General features: G+C 37.9%; 1 protein-coding gene and 1 pseudogene across 1 annotated transcript in view; both read left to right on the top strand.

Annotated features, from left to right (window-relative positions):
• The window catches only part of LOC136247984 (uncharacterized), a 197,965-nt gene that overhangs the window by 14,309 nt on the left and 163,850 nt on the right, over positions 1-19,806 (top strand). Inside the window, exons 2-4 of the mRNA XM_066039802.1 lie at positions 1,324-1,546; positions 9,159-9,444; positions 9,536-9,711. Coding sequence (XP_065895874.1) covers positions 1,324-1,546; positions 9,159-9,444; positions 9,536-9,711 — 685 coding nt within the window. The remainder of the gene's footprint in view (positions 1-1,323; positions 1,547-9,158; positions 9,445-9,535; positions 9,712-19,806) is intronic.
• LOC136246319 (uncharacterized) lies at positions 13,849-17,992 on the top strand (annotated as a pseudogene).

Here is a 19,806-nt window from a genome sequence, read left to right as displayed (position 1 = left end):
TCAATTTACTGCAACATAAACTAACCACATAGCTTGTGTTTGCTTCATGATACAAGAACGAAGCAAACATATTCTTACTTACCCTGAAGAGATGGTATATGTCAATTCAAGTACAGTTTCACTGCGTACTGATACGCGCATGTATTTTTTTTGTAGCATATATTTTATTCAATGTAAATTCAATATGATTCATGGGTGGATCTAGAATTTATAAAAGGGGGGCTAACTCAAGGTACTAATCTTTTGACATGCCCCCCTCTAGAAAGTTTTTGAAAAATAGAAGCTAAAATACTGCAATTTGGAGATATTTCCACTTAAAATTCATGCCTGTAGATATTTTATATACTGTATACTGCCTTTAGATTATAGGTATGGCTCTCTGAAGCATTTTGTAAAGTTTGGGTAGGTACAGACAACCAAGCACATGATGTATCCTCTCATAATTGCCCAACAATTGGTGCATGTTAGAATAATAATGTTGAAAGTGGAAAATTTTGAAATTTGAATGGTGCGAGATTGAATCTGAGAGCATTTTCAATGGAAATTGTGTACCTGAATTAAGTATTTCCATACATATTAACTACACAAGTAGATAAATCAAGCCTTTTAAACAAACCAATGTGCTTCATTGTATGTATAGATGCAAGCAGATTTGTAAAAATTCCATAACAGAACCAACTATATGCTTCCAGTGAATGTTCTATTAGAGTAGTTAGGTGACTGCTCTATTAGAGTATCTCGATCTTGTACACCTCCAATGCTGATCCGGGTCCTTGTTGCATAAACTTTAGCATAAATCCACTGATAATACCTTGGAAAGATGTTTATAAGGTGGTTTTATGAGTATCTGTATTATTAGTGATCATATAATTATGCTAAGACAAAATGTCATTATAATCCTCAGCATATTGATCAAATAAAGCCTAAAAATGAAGGAGGGGGGGGCTTTGGCCCCCAAAGCTTCCTCCCTGGATCCTCCCTTGTGATTTATCTCAAAAACAGAATTACATGAATGCTTTACTTTGTCTCATGACATGATAGTTGCTTAGATTACTTAATTGAAAAACTTGGCTTACAGTATCTTGAGTGATTTATGCAATAGATCAAGAGGTGTGGTTACCATATCTGGTAACCTAGCAGACCAAAATGCTTTAAGCACAAGGTTCTTTCATTGTCATGTTAAAAGAGTAATAATAATTAAGTGTTTGTTGAATGAATCAATTTTGAAAACAAATGATACTATGCATGACTTACTTCATGCTTCCTGTTATCAAGTGTATTTTGTGGCAATATTGTCAGAAGTTTTCTCTTTTTTTTTTGTAGTGCCGGGAGACATATTTATAACAAGACTGGGTTTGGAAAATCTATTGAAGCTTATGAATTGTTTGACAAATTATATAAAAGGATACAAAGTGAAGATTTTAGCAAAATAACACAAAACGACAACCAAAAGCGTATTGATGGACAACAATACCCTCTCAATATGACAAACATGCAGAAACTGGCAGTTGAAGATGTGGCCAAAAGTGATCCTTGGCGATGCAAGGTATTATGCATACTTAAATAGTTTTAAAAAAAATTATTTACAGTTACTTCTGATACCCTGGTACTATGCACTGGTTGTACTTGGCTGCAAAACTGATTAATTTTAGCAATTAACAGATGCTAGGGCTGCACCAATTATGCCGGCATAATTTTGAGAATAATAGTCCACCAATTTCATGAGAATAATTCTGAAATTGTAGGATTGTTACAAGAATAATTTTAGAATCATCGGACATCCATGGGAATAATTGGTGGAATCATAGATAATATACCCAATTAAGAGGTGTGTCTCTTCGTGATTAGTTAGAAGAACATGCTAAGCTATTCAGAATAATATATAAGCTGACATTATTATACGAGTGCTAGCTGAAAAAGGGCTGAGAAGCCTTAAAACGGTATACTCTAATACAGCAGTCAGATTATTTTCGTGTTAACAATCTGCAGCCAGTGTCAGGGATTTGCCTGCATGATTATTTGCAACTCTGAAGCTTGTGCATCTTATACCAGTGTATCTTAATTCTTCAAATCTTGAACATATTGTTATCATTATGTACCAAACTTAGCCTTGGATTATTACTGCAGATAGCTATTCTATGACTAGAAAAATGATGCATGAATATTTCATTTATGGCTATTAATTGATTCTGGCAAAACTACTTATATCAGCATCTTGAAAACCAAGTAACTAACTAGAATGAGCACCATTACGGAATAATAGGATAGATGCAAAGAATATTTTGGGAAACTCTGGTAGGAATAATAGGTAAATTTTGAACATAATAGGCTTAGGCCTAACGACATACTGTAAAGTGTGCTTTTAAGAAGCAAGAAAATGCCATTTTCATGCATTTTTTGTACCTCAATAGTACATCTATTTTGCTGCAGAAATGTCTTTAGGATGGGAACCTCACATCTCACATTTTAACTGAATCCACCCAGCCATAACTGACAAAGATATGTATGTATGTGCCTTCAATGTTTGTCTTATTTTCCTCTTATCTTCTTTTTGCACCACTTAGAGAAAAAAACACTAATAAATACACATTTTATAATCAAATTACTGTTAATATACTGCATGAGTAATAGTACCGTTAAGATTCTCAATCATGGAGCCTCCTGTTGCCTCCCTTCCACCATTATAACAATATTATATATGAGGCTCCACACACTGATAAGTAAACATAATTCAGATAGGCTATTGATTGTGGGTGTGTCTATTTTACGGACGGACCGTCGGACTGGAAGTTCCTGTTTATCAAGCTAGGTGTTTAGCAGGTCTCTTTTATGGACCAGACCGGAAGAGGTATAATTAAGGCATGCATGCATGTGGATAGATGCTTTCATGATCATGCATGCTTCTTGAATTCTGTGTGCAAGGCTGTAAAGGCTGGAAGCTTGTGAGAGCTGATGTTTTCGAGGGTTTTAGGGCCCCATCAGAGCTAGGGATAGTGGTGTTCAGTAGCTATCTCAGCATATAATGTAGTGTGCCATTGTTTCAAAGTGAACAAGCTTGAAGATTTAGCTGTACACAAAGTCGTAAGATGGTTAATTTAAAGGCGATTCAGGGACAGAGATTGCAGAGTAGCCATGTGCAAGGCCATGTTTAACTTCTCTGGGGAAGCAGATTTTTAAGTCTATAAGAGTCTAGTCCATGAAAGTGAACTCCCACTGTAGCTATTTGTTGCTAGTCATTGCCTAGCTATAGCTATGTGTCATTGAGCTGTTGAGCAGTCTGAGTAAGAAATTTTTCGGAAGGATAGTTAGCTATTACTGCATGCCGGAGCCAAAACATTGTTTCAGTGTGTGACTAATGGCAGACTGATTCAGAATTGATCAAATTAATTAACACTTTTCTTCTGATACAGATTAAGGAAAATTGGCCAGTCAAAAATAATAGCTATGGCCTTTTGTATATTACTTGCAATTGTGTTTTACGTACGTATAGCTATACTATAGCAGCATGCTAGACTATTAAAAAACTGTTGTAACATTACACAGTAAGCTATACTGTAAGATTTTCATGCGATATTGGTTTGTATAATTATACACATAGGACTGGAAATCTGACCATGCGGCATTGCATACTGGTATCAAAAGGTAACAAAAGAACTTTCTGGGAGAGCTCAAGAAGGTTCACAATGTGTGTGTGACACCAGATGGAAAGGACATGTGTGCAAGGCTTTTAAATGCTTGACTTTTTAAATATTACCTAAGTCTGATTCATGCGCAATACCACAGTGTACATATAGCAATCCAGTTTACACATGAAACTTACACCCTGTTCACACTAGCCCAGTAGCACAGTTCAGAACGGTACGGCTCGACAAAAAGTGCAATGTGAACACCGTCTGTACCGGGCTCAACCGAACCGAGCCAGCCCACCCGATTGAACCAGGCCAGCACGGTACGATATGATAATTACTCACCAGGCGCACAAAATAATTATTTTATAAACTCAACATACAATGAAGATGGGCTCATGAATACTGTTCGACACGAGGTTCAGCACGGAAGAAACCCTAACGACAGTTATGAACTATTTGTCGTCGTAGCAGCTACTGTTTCACTCACTTCGATTCGCGGCGTGATTTCTGCAGTCACAGTTTCAGCTACACGGCCGCCTATCTAGTTGAAATGAAAGAATTCCAGCACAAGAGGCTTGAAGGACAAGAGCTGCATCCAGTTTTAGTAAGTAAATTAATTAATATTTAATTGTGCGCTTATGGAAACCAGATGACTTGGCGAGCGAGACAGCATAGTGTGAACAGAGGCAATACTGGGCCGTATCGAACCGAGTCGAACTGAACCGTGCTAATGTGAACGCAATGTTATAGATCAGGGTGTTATAATCACTCAAAAATTCTAATCACACAATGGTTACAAAAAACACAGGTACATTCCCACTTCGAACAAGACACAATGGCATGAAACTACAGCAATTCTTACAAAACTGAAATTAAGTTGTATTACATCAAGGTGCATGTGATTTGCTGTATTTACAATTAATAATGTGCTTGCATTATTACAAGTCATTAGCTACACCTCCTCCTTAAATTGATGGAGCAATTATAATTAAATAGTAAATATGTTTGGTACAATTATGTCCTGGGTTACGACGTGGCAGAAGGGAGAGAACAGTCTCTGTTATTTGGGTCTTCCCCAGATGATCCAAATGGCTCAGTGACAGTGGTTTCTTGATGTCGTCTTAAATGGTCTTGACGTCTCCTCCATATCATGTCCTCATCTAACAAGCAAACTTTAAATAACTACGGGCCACTCATGATTGGGTGTAATTACAATTAATAATAATATTGTACATGCATTATTATACAAGTCACTATACTCAGGGTTTCTGATAAAGCATGCAGTGATCACCACAGGAGCATGGACAAATTGCAGTATTATTAATGCCAGCCATGTTTACCCTGTGCAATCAACCAAGATGTTTTTAATGGACTCACAATGAACTATACATACTCAGCAGTCAGTGCTAGTTATATCCAGAAATTTAGTGGTACATGATGGTGACAGACATCACTGGCTAACTGTCAGTAACCTGACCAGGAATTACATATGTTTATATCATATAACATGTAGCTAGCTCTCATGTTTGAGTTCAAATGGCTTGTTTGCGACAGACAGAGAGTCCATGCATATGACGTGCATGCATACGCAAGAATCTTGATGACTGTGGCATATAAATTATTAGCATCACTTATTCCATTGCTTTGTGCCTTGGTTGACAACCTGAATCTTTACTTTATGACCAGCTGTGGGATTTTATTGAAATGTCTTCAAAATCAGCAATATAGTTTTCAATGTTTCCTATATTGCCTTCTGTGTACACCCTCCAGTGCCTAACTGGTAAAGTAGATAATAGTAAAGGAAACTTCTATAAGAAGAGGGAATTTAAAGTCTGACAGCAAAACAGTGTGATTCTACATTCCAAGGCAACCAGATATCAGTGATCTGATGAAAAGTGGTACCCTTGGGCCTTGGTGGTAGCTACAATGGCAACAAATATGCTTGGAACAGATACGTTCCTTGGTCAGTATTGCTTACAAATTCAGGCTGTACTTCAAATCATTATCTGTACAATTTGGTTGTATGAAAAGCTTTCAATCTGCTACATGTACAGACTGATATATTGTTGAGTAGCCACTATTTTCAATCATTTGATTTGTTCTATCACCTGAACAGCATGCTCGACACTATATTAGTTAAATGTTTGCTGCTGCCAAGTAGCTAAGGGCATTAGCTAGCAAGATTGTTAAGATAATCATCATCTCTGATATGAACAAGCAAGCTTCACCGGTGAACAGTTGCTATCGAGGTTGCTATTTACTGTAAGCTACAGTAACTGTAGTTAGAATAACTTCTGCAGGGCTATAGCTAGCTATAGATACGTACGCCTAGCACGAGGGTGACCAGAACCGGCATGCAAAGCTACAATCGTCCAGCTCGACAGAGCTGGCAAATGCTCATGGCCTGGCACACAGACTATTTCTAGTCTGGTCCGTAAAATAGACTTGAACGTATTAACACTAGGCTTACTCAGTGGTAAACAGGAACTTCTGGTCTGACGGTCCGTAAAATAGACACTCCCTTGATTGCAATGGGTAAAATATTTGCATAAATGAAAAATAAATTTTAAAATTTTTTAAAACACTTTTGTGCAGAAAGGGTGTAATGATAAAAACATCGATACCATCTTATTCGCCTACTCAAGGGAAGTTTGAAAATAATTTTTTTGTAGCAATAGCCTAAAGGATACGTGAGTTATGGGCATTTGTTTACGTAGTGTCAAAGCGGTCATATGCGATTGATTTTTCTTAACTTCTTTCGTCTCTGTATGTTGGGACTTGAAGAAAAGTGGTAGGAGTAAAACCTACCACGTAATGGAATTCCCTATTCATAGCAAACACGATGGTGCAAGTTGCAGCTCTGTACTGCATTGTGTTTGTAGGTTACAGTCGTTTTTGTAAGCACCTGTAATTTATTTTCCCAATACAAATCGATCTTTCTGTTGCTGATTCTTTGTAGGGCTGTAGCTCCAAAAATTGTTAGCATGCAAGGCTGAAACTTGGCCAGACTGTACACTTGGCTAAGTAGATTATAAATATTCAATAATAAAGAATTTGAAAAATGTGCCATTATGTCGGGTTTTCGAAGATCCGATCACCTATATGTTAATTTTAATTTGTTTGGTATGCAACAAATACCATTAAATTTAGAAGTGACTAAAAGTATATCACTGCACATTTCAGTCTGATAGCTACACAAATCTAATAATCGTGTGGTAGTAGCTACTGTATATTAGGAGGCTGGGGTTTTCTGGCCAAAAAATTCACCTCAAAATGGCAGCATCCTGATATTGGTTTTAGGTACAACCAAGCCCAAAAGTGCCTTCAGTATGACCCTAAATTCTTCCAATAGATTGCTACAATTTATAATATTTTTTATTCAATGGAATTTCCTACTGACTGACTAACTGTCTACCTGATGCCTTCAGATAAGTATAGCTCAATAGCAGCTAAGCCAAAGGCTATGGGCTTGATTTTTTTCACTGTTCGACATCACTTCAGTCCAACAGTTGCATTTTGGCATATCATAGTACTGTATGTTCAATGCACACATCATGGACTAATTTGTGTCCTATTTCTTATTGCTAACAGCCCAAGGTGTTGATTCACAGTAATGTGATGGAGTTCTTGCATTTGTAAACAGAAATCATTCATAATTAACAGTGGTGACTGGATTGATTACAGAGGTGCTTCTCCTCCTGTTCTTCAATAGTAATGCTGTGAAATATGGGCTGGACATAGCTGAAAGTGAAGCATAATGGCCACTTCACATTTGAGTCAGTTGGGATGCATGTTCAGTTGAAAACATTACCTTTGGGCGATGTGGTATGTGTGGTTTCACCAGTCATACCCATAGACTGAATTAGGGATTATATGTCCACTTGTATATCTGCGATGTAGGTGACTTCCCTTGTTTCCATACTTTTTTCTATGATCCCTATAATCAAACTTAATATTCTTTATACCTGTATTATAGGAGATATGAATAATTTCAAAATGGAATGCCTTGAAAATCAATCTGTGCATGGAGTAACCTCTGTAGTGCTAACCTATTGTGGTTTAAAAGTAATTGGGATAATGGCCAGCCATGTGTAATATTAATAAAGCACACAGTTCAGTTGTATTTGTGTATTTATTTATTTGTTTATTATTAATTTATTTTGGCAAAAATAGCCTGTACACCAACTCATAAAATACAAAATAGTACATATTGTCTGTCCAATGTGTATCCAGTTAGGCCTTGAAGTCATTTAAGGAGAGTGTACTTTAATAACATATTGTGGTGGCTAAATTGTTTCATGTATTCACTATACATGGTAAGAGAAGAAAGTACTATGTAACAAGCAAGTACTTGTAAAGTTTTAATTCATGGTAATTCCTGATGATTGTGTGAATAATTCATTAACATCAATATCCACTAAAATGTTGAATATCTGATAATACAGTGTAAGTATGTCATATCACCATGCTGATGACGATATTTAAGTGAAGGCAGTCTTAATTCTGCAAGTCTTGTGCCATAGTGACTGTCATGTAAACTGGTGATAAATTTGGTAGCTCTACGTTGAATTGTTTCAACTTTCCTTTGGGCCATTAAGTAGTGAGGTCCCCATATTATGTCACCGTACTTTAGCTTAGGATGCACCATAGATTTGTAAAGACGGACTAACATATTAGGATCCAAGTAAGCAAAACTACCTTTTTTAATCAACCCAAGTACATGATTTGTTTTGTTAATTTTTACAAGTGAGGTGTGTTTTTGAAATTTAAGATCTACAACCCTGAGGTCTTTGACAGATTCTGCTGGCTGAATGGCAATACCACAGAGGTAATAGGTGTGCTGTTGTGTAGTTCTGAGATGTAAGACACTAATGTTAAACTTTAATTTTCACTTCAATGACCATTCAGAGAGACAAAAAGTAGAGCTGAAGCTGGATATAATCTTCATGGGTATTAATACATCTAAAAATCTTGATGTCATCAGCAAAAAATAGGATTGAACTCTTAACAACCCCCAAAACAGACCTCTGAGGCTCGCCACTAATCACATTAGCCCAGGTAGAGCAATGACCATTTAAAACAATATTCTATTTCCTTCCAGCTAAGAAAAGTTTTTTATGAAACAATAATGAAATCGAAAGGTGGTAACCAATCAATAGCTGCAATAATGCTGCCAATCATTGTAATAATACCAAAATAATTGGAATTACAGCCATTTGTAGGCCACCACCTTTGATTTCATAGCTTGGTTTATTTGGAGGTTGTACCCTTTATTCACAACTTGGCTGCTTTAGTATATGGTGGAGAGTAATTTGATTAATGCATGGAGTTGGCTTGCATTCACCTCATCCCATCCATACAACACCATTCATCCATGCAATATGTGGGAATCCTCAATCTTGTTCAAGCAAAATAATGCCAATGCAATAGAATTTAATACAGAGAGTAACAGTTTGGAGCATAGCATGTTAGTTTATATTCCATTTACTGTACTGTAAATTTACAAAAATGTCAAATTATGTACTGTAGGTATTCACACTTCTAGCATGTTGTGCTCCATGCCCTATTCCCTATCAGTTCATCTCTCGTGTGGTTGGAAAAGTACCTGCAGAAGAAGATTTTATGGATAGAACGGTATACGGCAGTGAAGCATCAAAGATTGTCAATCAAGGCCTGGGGGCAAATGTCAGGGCAATTATTAAAAGCATGTTTCATGGTCGTAGCATTTCAAGTGAATTATCTACCCACTGTGAAGTAGTGCAAGTGGCCAGTGGTTACTATGACATTTTCAAAGAATTGTTTTTACCTTGTGAAGGTATGGCATTATTGTATATGATACAATTAAATTTTGTATCTTGTTAATACTTTTCTGCATGCGTAATGTTATACCTACTTCCTATATACAGGAAAAGAAATCATAAAAACTGCTGAATTTAAAGAGAATGTTAAATCATTGACTTCTCTTTACTTGGAAAACAGTAGAAAGGATGATATTGATACTATCACCATAAGAAGGCTTCTTTTACCTCACTTGGATTCTTTTCTGTGGTTGATAGAAAATAGTAGTGATAAACATAAAACGGTCAGTTTTATCTAACAAACTTTTCATGAATATTTTTCATTATCTCTTATACTCGCATAACACTTTTGAGAGAATGCGTGTTTACTAGGGCCCAAACAAACTTGGATTGTCAGGGTTCGCACATTCATTAGCTAAAGTTCATGAATCTTTCAAACTTTTAAGTGTAGCTGATTCCTGTTTATAAATTATAAATCACAGCATATTAAATGCTAAATGCATGTCTCACAAGTTTGCAACACACACATGCAGTTGTACTGACTCAACAGTTTTACTGAGAAAACTTGAAATTGAATACCACAAGTAAAAAATGTTTGTGATTATTAGGTTTTAAATACATTTTACTAATGCTATACAGTTGAGACAAGTGATGGCACCACATAGAAACCTTAAAACCTCATGGAGGCATGGCCTGTGACCACCTAACTAAACCATCAACACATAACTAATTAAATGCCTAATACCATATGTCTAGCCTCCCCCACATCATTATGGAACAAAGCAAAATGGATAGCTAAACTGTATCACTATCTAATTAGTAACTGTAGTTCAAACTGTTCAACCCGCATTCGAATGTTTGTTCGTTCGAACGAACCTTCGAATTCACCTAAGCCCGCCTGGGCCCTAGTGTTTACGCATGCCATGATGGTATGTATTATTGTGTATGCATGCATAAAGGCATTAATTAGAAAGTAATAAGTGATGATTGTTGCAGTGTGTGTGCTAACGCTGATTTGTTGCTCCGTCATCAATCCTGTCTCGTAACAAGCGGGGGTTTGTCTGGGAGAGAAAACCAATGACATAGTCATCAATGGTGGTTGTCGTTGCGGTGAAATCACTGCGGGTGTTTTTCTGCCTAAGCTCAAAATCCTTGGTACCAAGCTAATGGTACCAAAACAGATGGAACTTTTGTTGTTGAGCTGCGTTTGTCGTCCTGTACAGGGTTAGCATCGCCTAGTGATAGACAGTGATGTCAGTTGTGTATGATTAATTGTATGGTGAGCAACAATTGGAGTAACTATTATGGACTGTTATTTATGGTGACAATAATTGTAACTGGACTGTCACTTTGTGGATTATTGATTTTAGGATTATCGTTTCGATGGAGTGAGATGTCTTTTACTGTTGATGATTTCATATCTGCTCTGAAGTTGAATGAACTATCCACACTAAAGAGGTCAGAATTAGTAGAGCTGGCAAACCACTATAAACTAGAAGTGAACAGTGGAATGAGAAAGATGATGTGCAGAGACTAGTTAGTGATTACAGTAGGGGCCATTAAAACGTTTACAGTCTGTTTGGTTTTAACAATAGTTAAAAATTTAATGATATTGAAACATTGTTACAAAAATCCATTTTAACAAACACTTCCATGATTTGTAATAACAGTATAACTATGTTAATAATGATATGAACTATTTTACCTCTCACAATTGTTAAAACAACAGTTAAAATAATAGTTGTAACGATTTGTATTGTTAAAGCAATAATTTTAACAAATTCTATTGTTAAAACAATTAGTTAAAGCAATATTTTTAACAATTTGTATTCTTAAAGCAATAATTTTAACAAGTTGAATTGTTAAAACTGTTAAAAGAATAATTTTAACCATTCGTGATGTGCTACTTACTGCATATATTTGGCTTTGTTGAAAGGATAGTTATAGTAAACTAATTATACTTTTATAATGATTTGAATGGTCTAACTAGTAACTACTGTTAAAACAAAACGAGTGTACACTTTTTATGGCCCCTACTGTATTTGGTTAATGAGAATATGGTGTCAGACGAAGAGATTGTTGATGAGAGTAGTAGTCCCATGGAATTGAAAAGATTAGAATTACAAGAAAAAGAGAAAGAATGAAAAGCACAATTCAAACTTGAGATAAAGGAGTGTGACATTGCTGTATAATTGAAGGTTAAGGAGTTAGAACTAGCAACAGCTACTGCAAAACCTCCTAGTACTCCGGAGAAATTTGATGTGATAAGACATATAAGATTTGTACCTCCTTTTTAGGAGACAGAGCCAGACAAATATTGTAGCATTTTGAAAATATTGTGACAAGTTTAAACTGGCCTGCAGATGTGTAGACCTTGTTGTTACAGAGCACATTAGTTGGGAAGGCTCGTGAAGTATATTCAGCCTTATCTGTAGACCAGAGCTCTGTTTATGACACTATTTAGAGTGCCATTTTGAAGGCTTATTAACTGGTGCCAAAGGCATATCACCAGAAGTTCTGAGCCACCAAGAGAGGTACAACACAAACTTACGTAGAATTTGCATGGGAGAAACAAACCTTGTTTTACTGATGGTGTGCCTCAAAGTTATAATCAATGCTGACTTTGAGAAGCTCCAACTAATCCTTGTGGAAGATTTTGTAGACTGTCTTCTCACAGAAATTAACACCTTTTAGATGAGCAGAAGGTGGATAATCTACATCAAGTGGCCACTCAAGCTGATGACTATGAGTTGACGCATAAGGGCAGTTTTTACCGGCAGTCTAATTATCCAGATCCTGTTAATAAAACTTCAGGAGAAACAAGGCAGGAACAGGGCAGTGGGCCAGGTCCACTGAATCCACGGGATAAGAATCCCACTGGCACATCAAGGTTGCCAATGATCTAGAACCCTCGAGTGTCAGAGGTGCCGCAGATGAGACTCACCTGAACAGGATGAAGTCTGACCTTCTGCACACAATCTAGAGGACCACCAACTGACACTTTTCTAAGGCATTCATCAGTGGGCCCTCTGACTTCTTCAAGCAGTTTGGCAAATCTGCAGGTAAATGGCATTGAAGTTAACAAGTTCTATCTCGACAGGATCTTATTAGAGAACAAAATAGTGATCCAGAGATAAGGTCACTTAGCCAATGTGCTGTGGATGACATACAGGGAAGCAATTATCATACCGAATTGCCACTTCTGGAAGAATGGTGTACTTATGAGGAAGTGGAGGTCACTAGAGATTCAGGCTTCTGATGAATGGAAGGTGTTGTACCAGATTGTTCTCCCACGGAAGTAACACCATGATGTACTAAGTCTGGCTCATGAAAATCCTATGGCTGGCCATTTAGGGGTAAAGAAGACCTATTTTAAGGTGTTAAACCACTACTGTTCACAGATATGTGAAGAGTTTCATTCGTGCATGCCACATCTGCCAGATAATGGGCAAACCTACCTGTTTTTCTTTTGAAGCCCACTGCAGTGTTAGGTGAGCCTTTTTCTCATGTTCTTATAGTTTGTGTTGGGCCACTGCCCAAGTTTAAAAGTGGTAACCAGTTCATTCTCACTATAATGTGTGCGTCAAGTCGTTTTTCAGAGGCTATTCCTCTCCGCACCATTAGGACACCGAACATAATGAATGAATGCTTTAGTAAATTTTTCACACTAGTGGGGCTTCCCTGATCAGTTCGGTCTGACCAGAGTTCTAATTTCATGTTGGGAGTATTCTAGGAGGTTACGTTTCAACTCGATATTAAGCAGATGAAGTCAACCGCATTCCATCCTCAATCACAGGGTGCATTGGAGAGATTTCACCAGACATTGATAAACATGTTAAGGGCTCACTGTTTACAAGAGAAGAAAGAGTGGGATGAAGGCATTCCACTCCTACTGTTTGCTGTATGAGAATCTATCCAAGAATCATTGGGATTTAGTCCGTTTGAATTAGTGTTTGGCCATATACCACATGGCCCATTAAAACTTCTTAAGGAAGTGTGAGGATGCCTCTGATAGTCTCCTCACACATGCAGTATCTCAGATGTTCGAGACAGGTTACGTATAGGGCTAATGACATTGCACAACAGAAGCTTAAGGAGAGCCAGGGAAAGGTGAAGACCTGGTATGACAGGAAAGCCAGAGCATGAAAATTTCATCCAGGTGACCAGGTGTTAGTGTTGCTCCCTATTCATGGAAGTCCCCTCCAAGCTCGGTACTGTGGACCATACATAGTAGAGAAGAAGACCAGTGATGTCGACTATGTTATCAATACTCCAGGCAGATGGAAATCAAAATGGCTTTACCACATTAACAAGTTGAAGCCTTACCACAGTAAGGATAGTCCTGCCCCTTGCAACCAGTGGCTAATGTAGCACCTGTGAGCAGTCACCCTTCTGAGGATAGAACTGCATCTGGTGAAGAAATGGAGAGAAGTATGAAGCTTCAGATCCCAGATGTTCTCTCCAATCTAAGTGTTACATTGAACCACCTCCCAGAGAAGGAGAGGAGTGTAACTAAGTAGCTTGTAAAAGAGTTCTCTGACCTGTTCCCTGACATTCAGGTAGGATAATGGTTACTTGTCATGATGTTGACGTCGATAATGCTCACCCTATCAAGCAACACCCTTACCGAATGAACCCTACCAAGTTGGCTGCCATGAGGCATGAAGTGGAGTATATTTGACCAGATTTTACAAAACCGATCCAAATCGCATATCAGGCAAAATCAAACTAACACCTCCAGTGGATAGCTACACTATCGTACTATCAAATTGAGGGTGGGGGTCAGACGTGAGGGTCAGATTTGACCCTCACTTCTACTCAAACTATATACTCGAGACTGGTTTCAACAGACATCTTTTCTGGGTGGTGTGTAGAGCTCGAATTGTGGTTTCCGGTCTTGTGACCTGGCTTGGCAAGAATCACTGGTTTACTGGTGGATAGCCTCGTAATGTTGGCCAGAGGTTTTTGTGTGATTTTGCTACATATCAGCCACTAAGGAGCCAACACAGCTGTGTAATCTCGTTTCTGGACTTCAATCATGGTCTGCCTCCATTTTGAAGTCTAGCCCTTGCCCACACCGCCACCCACCACCCCTTTGTGAGTACTCATGATACTACTTTGCTCATCTAACTGCTCAGATTTTCTATCTTATTTGGCAGAAAACTCTACAAGCAGCTACAAGTACTGGAAGTGGCCTAAAAGGTAATAGATTGATGCATCTTTTGTGTTAATTTCATACACGTACTTGCTATCCTTGGAAAGTTATGCTGACTTGAATTCTTTACAACCATTTAACTGGAAACTTCTAATGTGCGATTTGGATTGTTTTTCCAAAATCCAGTCACATATGTTACAGAACAGCATTATTGAACTGAGTCAGAGCCAATGGAGCTCCCCGTGTGTTCTGGTCCCCAAACCGGATAGCGCTTTTAGATTTTGCACTGATTTCAGGAGAGTCTATGCTGTAACCAAATCTAATTCCTACCCAATCTCTTGAGTAAGCGATTGTATTGACCAGGTAGACCATTCACAGCAGTATATTAGCAAGTTTGATTTGTTAAAAGACTACTGGCAAGTTCCAGGAAACCTAGGAGATCTATGAATTTGTGATGCCAGACAGACTGTATCAATATACTGTTATGCCCTTTGGGTTGAAAAATGCCCCGAATACTGTACCTATCAAAGAATGGTTAATAAGGTTATTATAGGAGTGAAAGGGTGTGTGTGGTACATATATAGATGATATAGATGATCTGGTAATTTACAGTGATAATTGTGACCGGGCCTGTGAAAATAGGGCAGTGGGTACATAAAATTTGCCTAATTTTTCAAACTTTGACGTGTCATAACTTTGCATTCCATAATTCTGTAGTCATGAAATTTTCAACACTTTTAAACATTAGTTCGCTTTACAATTCGTGTTACAGAATGGAAATATTCCATTCCGTCACTGAGATATGACGTGTTATGTTACAGAGTGTAGTTTGTGCCCACCTGCCCTATTAATTTGCAGGTCCAGACACAATGGCCCTTATCCAAAATGCGCGAAGCCATTTGAAGTTAGTTACACTGACCGCGTTACATCTGCCAAATTATTGCGCTATGTTCGTGTCATGTTCGTGTCACCTGCACAGTGGGAGTTTGATTTGTACAGTGACCATTGAAAGAAGGTGCGTTTCTGTGTTATACAGTAACTGAATGTAGTTGTCCTTGTAGTATGTAGTCATCAGTAACAAGTAAACATGTTTACATGTGTTTTTAAATATGTGACCTAGTCTGGGAAAACAGGGCTTATCGTCTTTTTAAAAGTATCGAGAAACGTTGGTTTCAAGTATTTAGTGTGTTGTAGCTCACCAATGGTTGAAGCTATGTGTACCAAATTTTCACACGTTTTATACAAATTCCTTACCTTCCACAGCATCCACTGTGCAAGTAGCCAATAACTAAGTTTCCCGCCATTTTAGATAGTTTTTAAACCGAGGTTGACTGTATCAGGCGAGCAGGAAGACGGGCAAGATGGTGTTCAAAAATTGATAAGGAAGACATAGGGATGAATTAGGCCAAGTTGTGAGCCATTGAGGTCTCAAAATTTGTTAAAATGAAAGGAAATTCACAGCAGAGGTACTTATTCAACACCACAGAGCTGTACAGCCACATACAGTCATCCCCAGACTGACCAGAGCTCCATTAAGGCCCCACACCGCACGTACGGATCGCCACTGGGCTTGGGAAAAGCAGCCAACAAAACCAGACCACTCCAGTCTAGCTGATTTTGATTGTGGAATTAGATAGTTTATTCATGTAGCTTTGTGTCCTGGATGAAAAATCGAATCTGCTGACATGGGCGATAAGACTGGTTTTCTCAGACTGGGTCACATATTGATTATGCTGTAAAGTGGTTTTTGTACTACCACACTTTAAAAAGAATTGTTCTGTATTAATATAGTTGAACAATAATGACGTAGTTTCTGGCCTTAAAGGCTTGTCATAATGTTTCCTATGCATTCTATTATACTTTTACTGTGTAGGTCTTAGACCATGCCTCATCATCGCATTGTTCCTGCAACTCTGATAAACCATCATGTGCTGAATTATCATTTCATCATCTTCCACTGAGTGATCCTGTGGTGCTAAAAGAATGGCTAATAAGAATTCGCTGAGAAAATACACCAGTCAATCATAATTCAAGAGTTTGTAGTGCACATTTCAAGGGGGAAAGAAGAGCAATGAAAATTTTGTGCCAACTATTTTTGGCTGGTCCAAACCATCTCGACCACCACCCAAAAGAAGATGCACAGAGCAGGATGTGGAAGTGGATGTTGCCCCAGTGACTGCGGAAAGTGTTATGACTATCCCAGTGAGAAGTGTGTCTACTGCCCCAGTGAGAAGTGTGCCTACTACCCCAGTGAGCAGTGTGTCTACTACCAGTGTTTTCACTGTCCCAGTGAGGAGGGTGTCTACTGCCAATGCCTCGACTAATACTGTTCACAATGCTTTTAATACTACCACCCAAACATATCCTTCCTGTAGTGATGCTGTTATGCAAACTAGTATATTAAAATGTGACGTAGTTGCCCAACAGTGTATCATAAATCTGTGCAGACTGAACCTGAGGTGAGTGATGCTAGTACATCCACTGATGACTTGGATTTAGAGCCAGTGCCATTTTCAATTGAGCAAATCAAGACAATGATAATGATGTTACCTTTTACACAGGATTTACATCATTCCTTCATTTCTTAGCTTGTTTTAACTTTTTGAGACCAGCTGTTATCAATCTAACATACACCAGTAGAAATAATGATATGCCATCTTCAAGAGGACATCCCGTTGCTTTTCATCAAAGATTGAATTTTTTCTGACCATGTGTAGGTTAAGACTTGCCTTAAGAGAACAAGACCTGGCAAACCGTTTCCAAATAGCCCAATCTTCTGTTTCTCGGATTGTGAATACTTGGGTAAATTTGTTGTACTATAAGTTCAAAGAAGTTCGTATTTGGCGTAGTAGAGTAGTGATAGACAATTTTATGCCAGACAGTTTTAGAAGCATGTACCCAACTACATGATGTAGCATCGATGCCACAGAAATATTTATCCAGATGCCATATAATCCCTCAGCACAACAACATTTTCCAGCTACAAGAACCATAATACATTGAAGGCTCTAATAGGGATAACACCTTCAGGAGCAGTTAGTTTTGTTTCTAAACCATTTGGAGGAAAAATTTCTGATAAGAAGCTCATGTTGCAATCAGGACTTTTGGACTTGTTGGAGCCTGGTGATGCCATTATGGCTGATAGAGGATTTAACATTGATGAACTCTTGCCATCTGGAGTTTCTTTAAATATACCACCTCGGTTAAATGAATCTGGCCAGCTTACTGAAAGAGAGCGTATCAATACTCGACGCATTGCAGCAGTAAGAGTACATGTGGAACATGCTATAGAACGTATAAAGAACTATGCCAATTTGCACAGTGTACCTAACAGCATGCACAATAAGATAGACCACATGTTTTTTGTATGCACTGTCCTGACCAATTTTCTTCCTCCACTTGTAGAGTAATATTATTGTAAGTTGTATAAATATTAGTGATGTATACAGGTACAATAAATATTAATAAACAACTAACGGTAACATATAATCCTTATAAAAGCTTGCCAATTTTGGAAATATTTCTGCATTCCATTGATAATCATCAAAGTTTATTCTTGTTATTTTTGTGGATTTTGGTGTCCAGATGATGAAATCACAAAACCCTGCTTGTGTTATGGCCATTGTGCTTTGTATTTGATAAAAATAATTATGTTTGGTATCAAGCTGGATGTTGTCCATGTTCCATGAGCAGTAAAATGCTCACAAGCTTCCTGGACTGATAACTTTGCAGCAGAGTATGGACATTTGATCTCAACAATGCCCACCATTTTTCCTGTTTTGTCAACTAAGACACCATCTGGGCTGGCTCCCAGATAAGCTGGATCACCCACATAAAAATCCTGCTTTTCGTAATATAAAATGTGGGTGAATATTGGGAAGTTTTTTCTGGTACTCTTGAAAAGCAACTGGCTCATGTTCTATACCCCACTGTATAGCTGGTACATTATTCAGTGGTTTTTTCAAAAGTAAATCAGCAGCCAGCTTATCAAATCCAGACTTGAAAACCTGACCAAAATGTGATGCGGTAAGTCTGCAGTAATGTTCCTCATGCCATCTGACACAGTTTGATTATAAATGTGTCTTTTCTTCAATAATCTTTCTTTGGTTTTTAGTAGGAGTAATACCATCAATGAACTGCTGGCCATAACTCAAAATACTTGCAAACATCAGTGGAAGATCTGTTTTTAACACTTGAAGTTATATACGTGGCCTAACACTTCTTGGAGTCAAAGGCAGAGATGGATCGAGTACGATAGAACTTGGAGCTTGAGTTAACAAATGTAAAAATCCGCTGCTTTTGGGTAGCAAAGCCAGTGAGTCCTTAAACTCAAGCAAATCTGCATTTGTAGTTCTTCTCGAATGCAGCTGGCAAGGATCAAAATTTTCACCTTCAGTCTTTTTTCTTTTACTTCCAAATACAGTACAGTGAAATGAAATTTCACCAACAGGTTTTGCTTCAAGCCTTCATTTTCGTGATTGTTGATGCCATTTCTGTAGCACATCTGTACAACTTTACTCTCTACTCTTCACAAAATCTTCTAATGCAAAACACACAGCAGCAATATGTTTGCATTACCACTAGGCCCACGTCCAGCAGGGCAGGTACATTTTGCACCACTAATGCTGTTTGATGATATGCTTATCGATAAGTCTATCGAGTAAACACGATCTTTCTTCATTTCTGGTAAACATTTGCACTTAACCAGGCATTCATCTGCATTTATAGCAACACAAATGTCTTGAACATGGCCTTTGCTAAATAGTTTATAGCCACCAAGCCTTTCCAATATTGTTGCTCCAAGCCGTCATCTTCTCTAAGGTGGATAAAGTAGTTTTCTATTTTGTCTTCTGAAATAGAAGGAAGAAGACTTTCCTCCTTCTGTAACTTCTTCCATGTCACTTCAGTATTTGTAAGTCTCCTATCACAGGCAGATTTGCCCGTAGCAGCTGCTACATCTGGCAATTGATGTTCTTTTATCCTATGTAAGCAAAATTATGATGCTAAGTATCACACAACTCATTATTCCTTACCTGGCAATCAATTTCGCCTTTTCCCCTCTGGTAGAAAGATTGTGTTTAGCCAACAACACTTTTAACTCAGCAACTTTCATTGATTTAATCGATTTACTGGCCATGACCAAGCTTCAAAACAAAGTTTGCATAACTGTATTAATCGTCAACATCCCTAATTGCTCATAATCGGCTTGGTTAGCCAATAACAT

Source organism: Dysidea avara, chromosome 2 (genome assembly GCF_963678975.1).
Source record: "Dysidea avara chromosome 2, odDysAvar1.4, whole genome shotgun sequence".
Taxonomy (NCBI): Eukaryota; Metazoa; Porifera; class Demospongiae; order Dictyoceratida; family Dysideidae; genus Dysidea; species Dysidea avara.
Note: the sequence above shows the minus strand (reverse complement) of the source record. Positions and strands in the feature narration are given on the sequence as shown.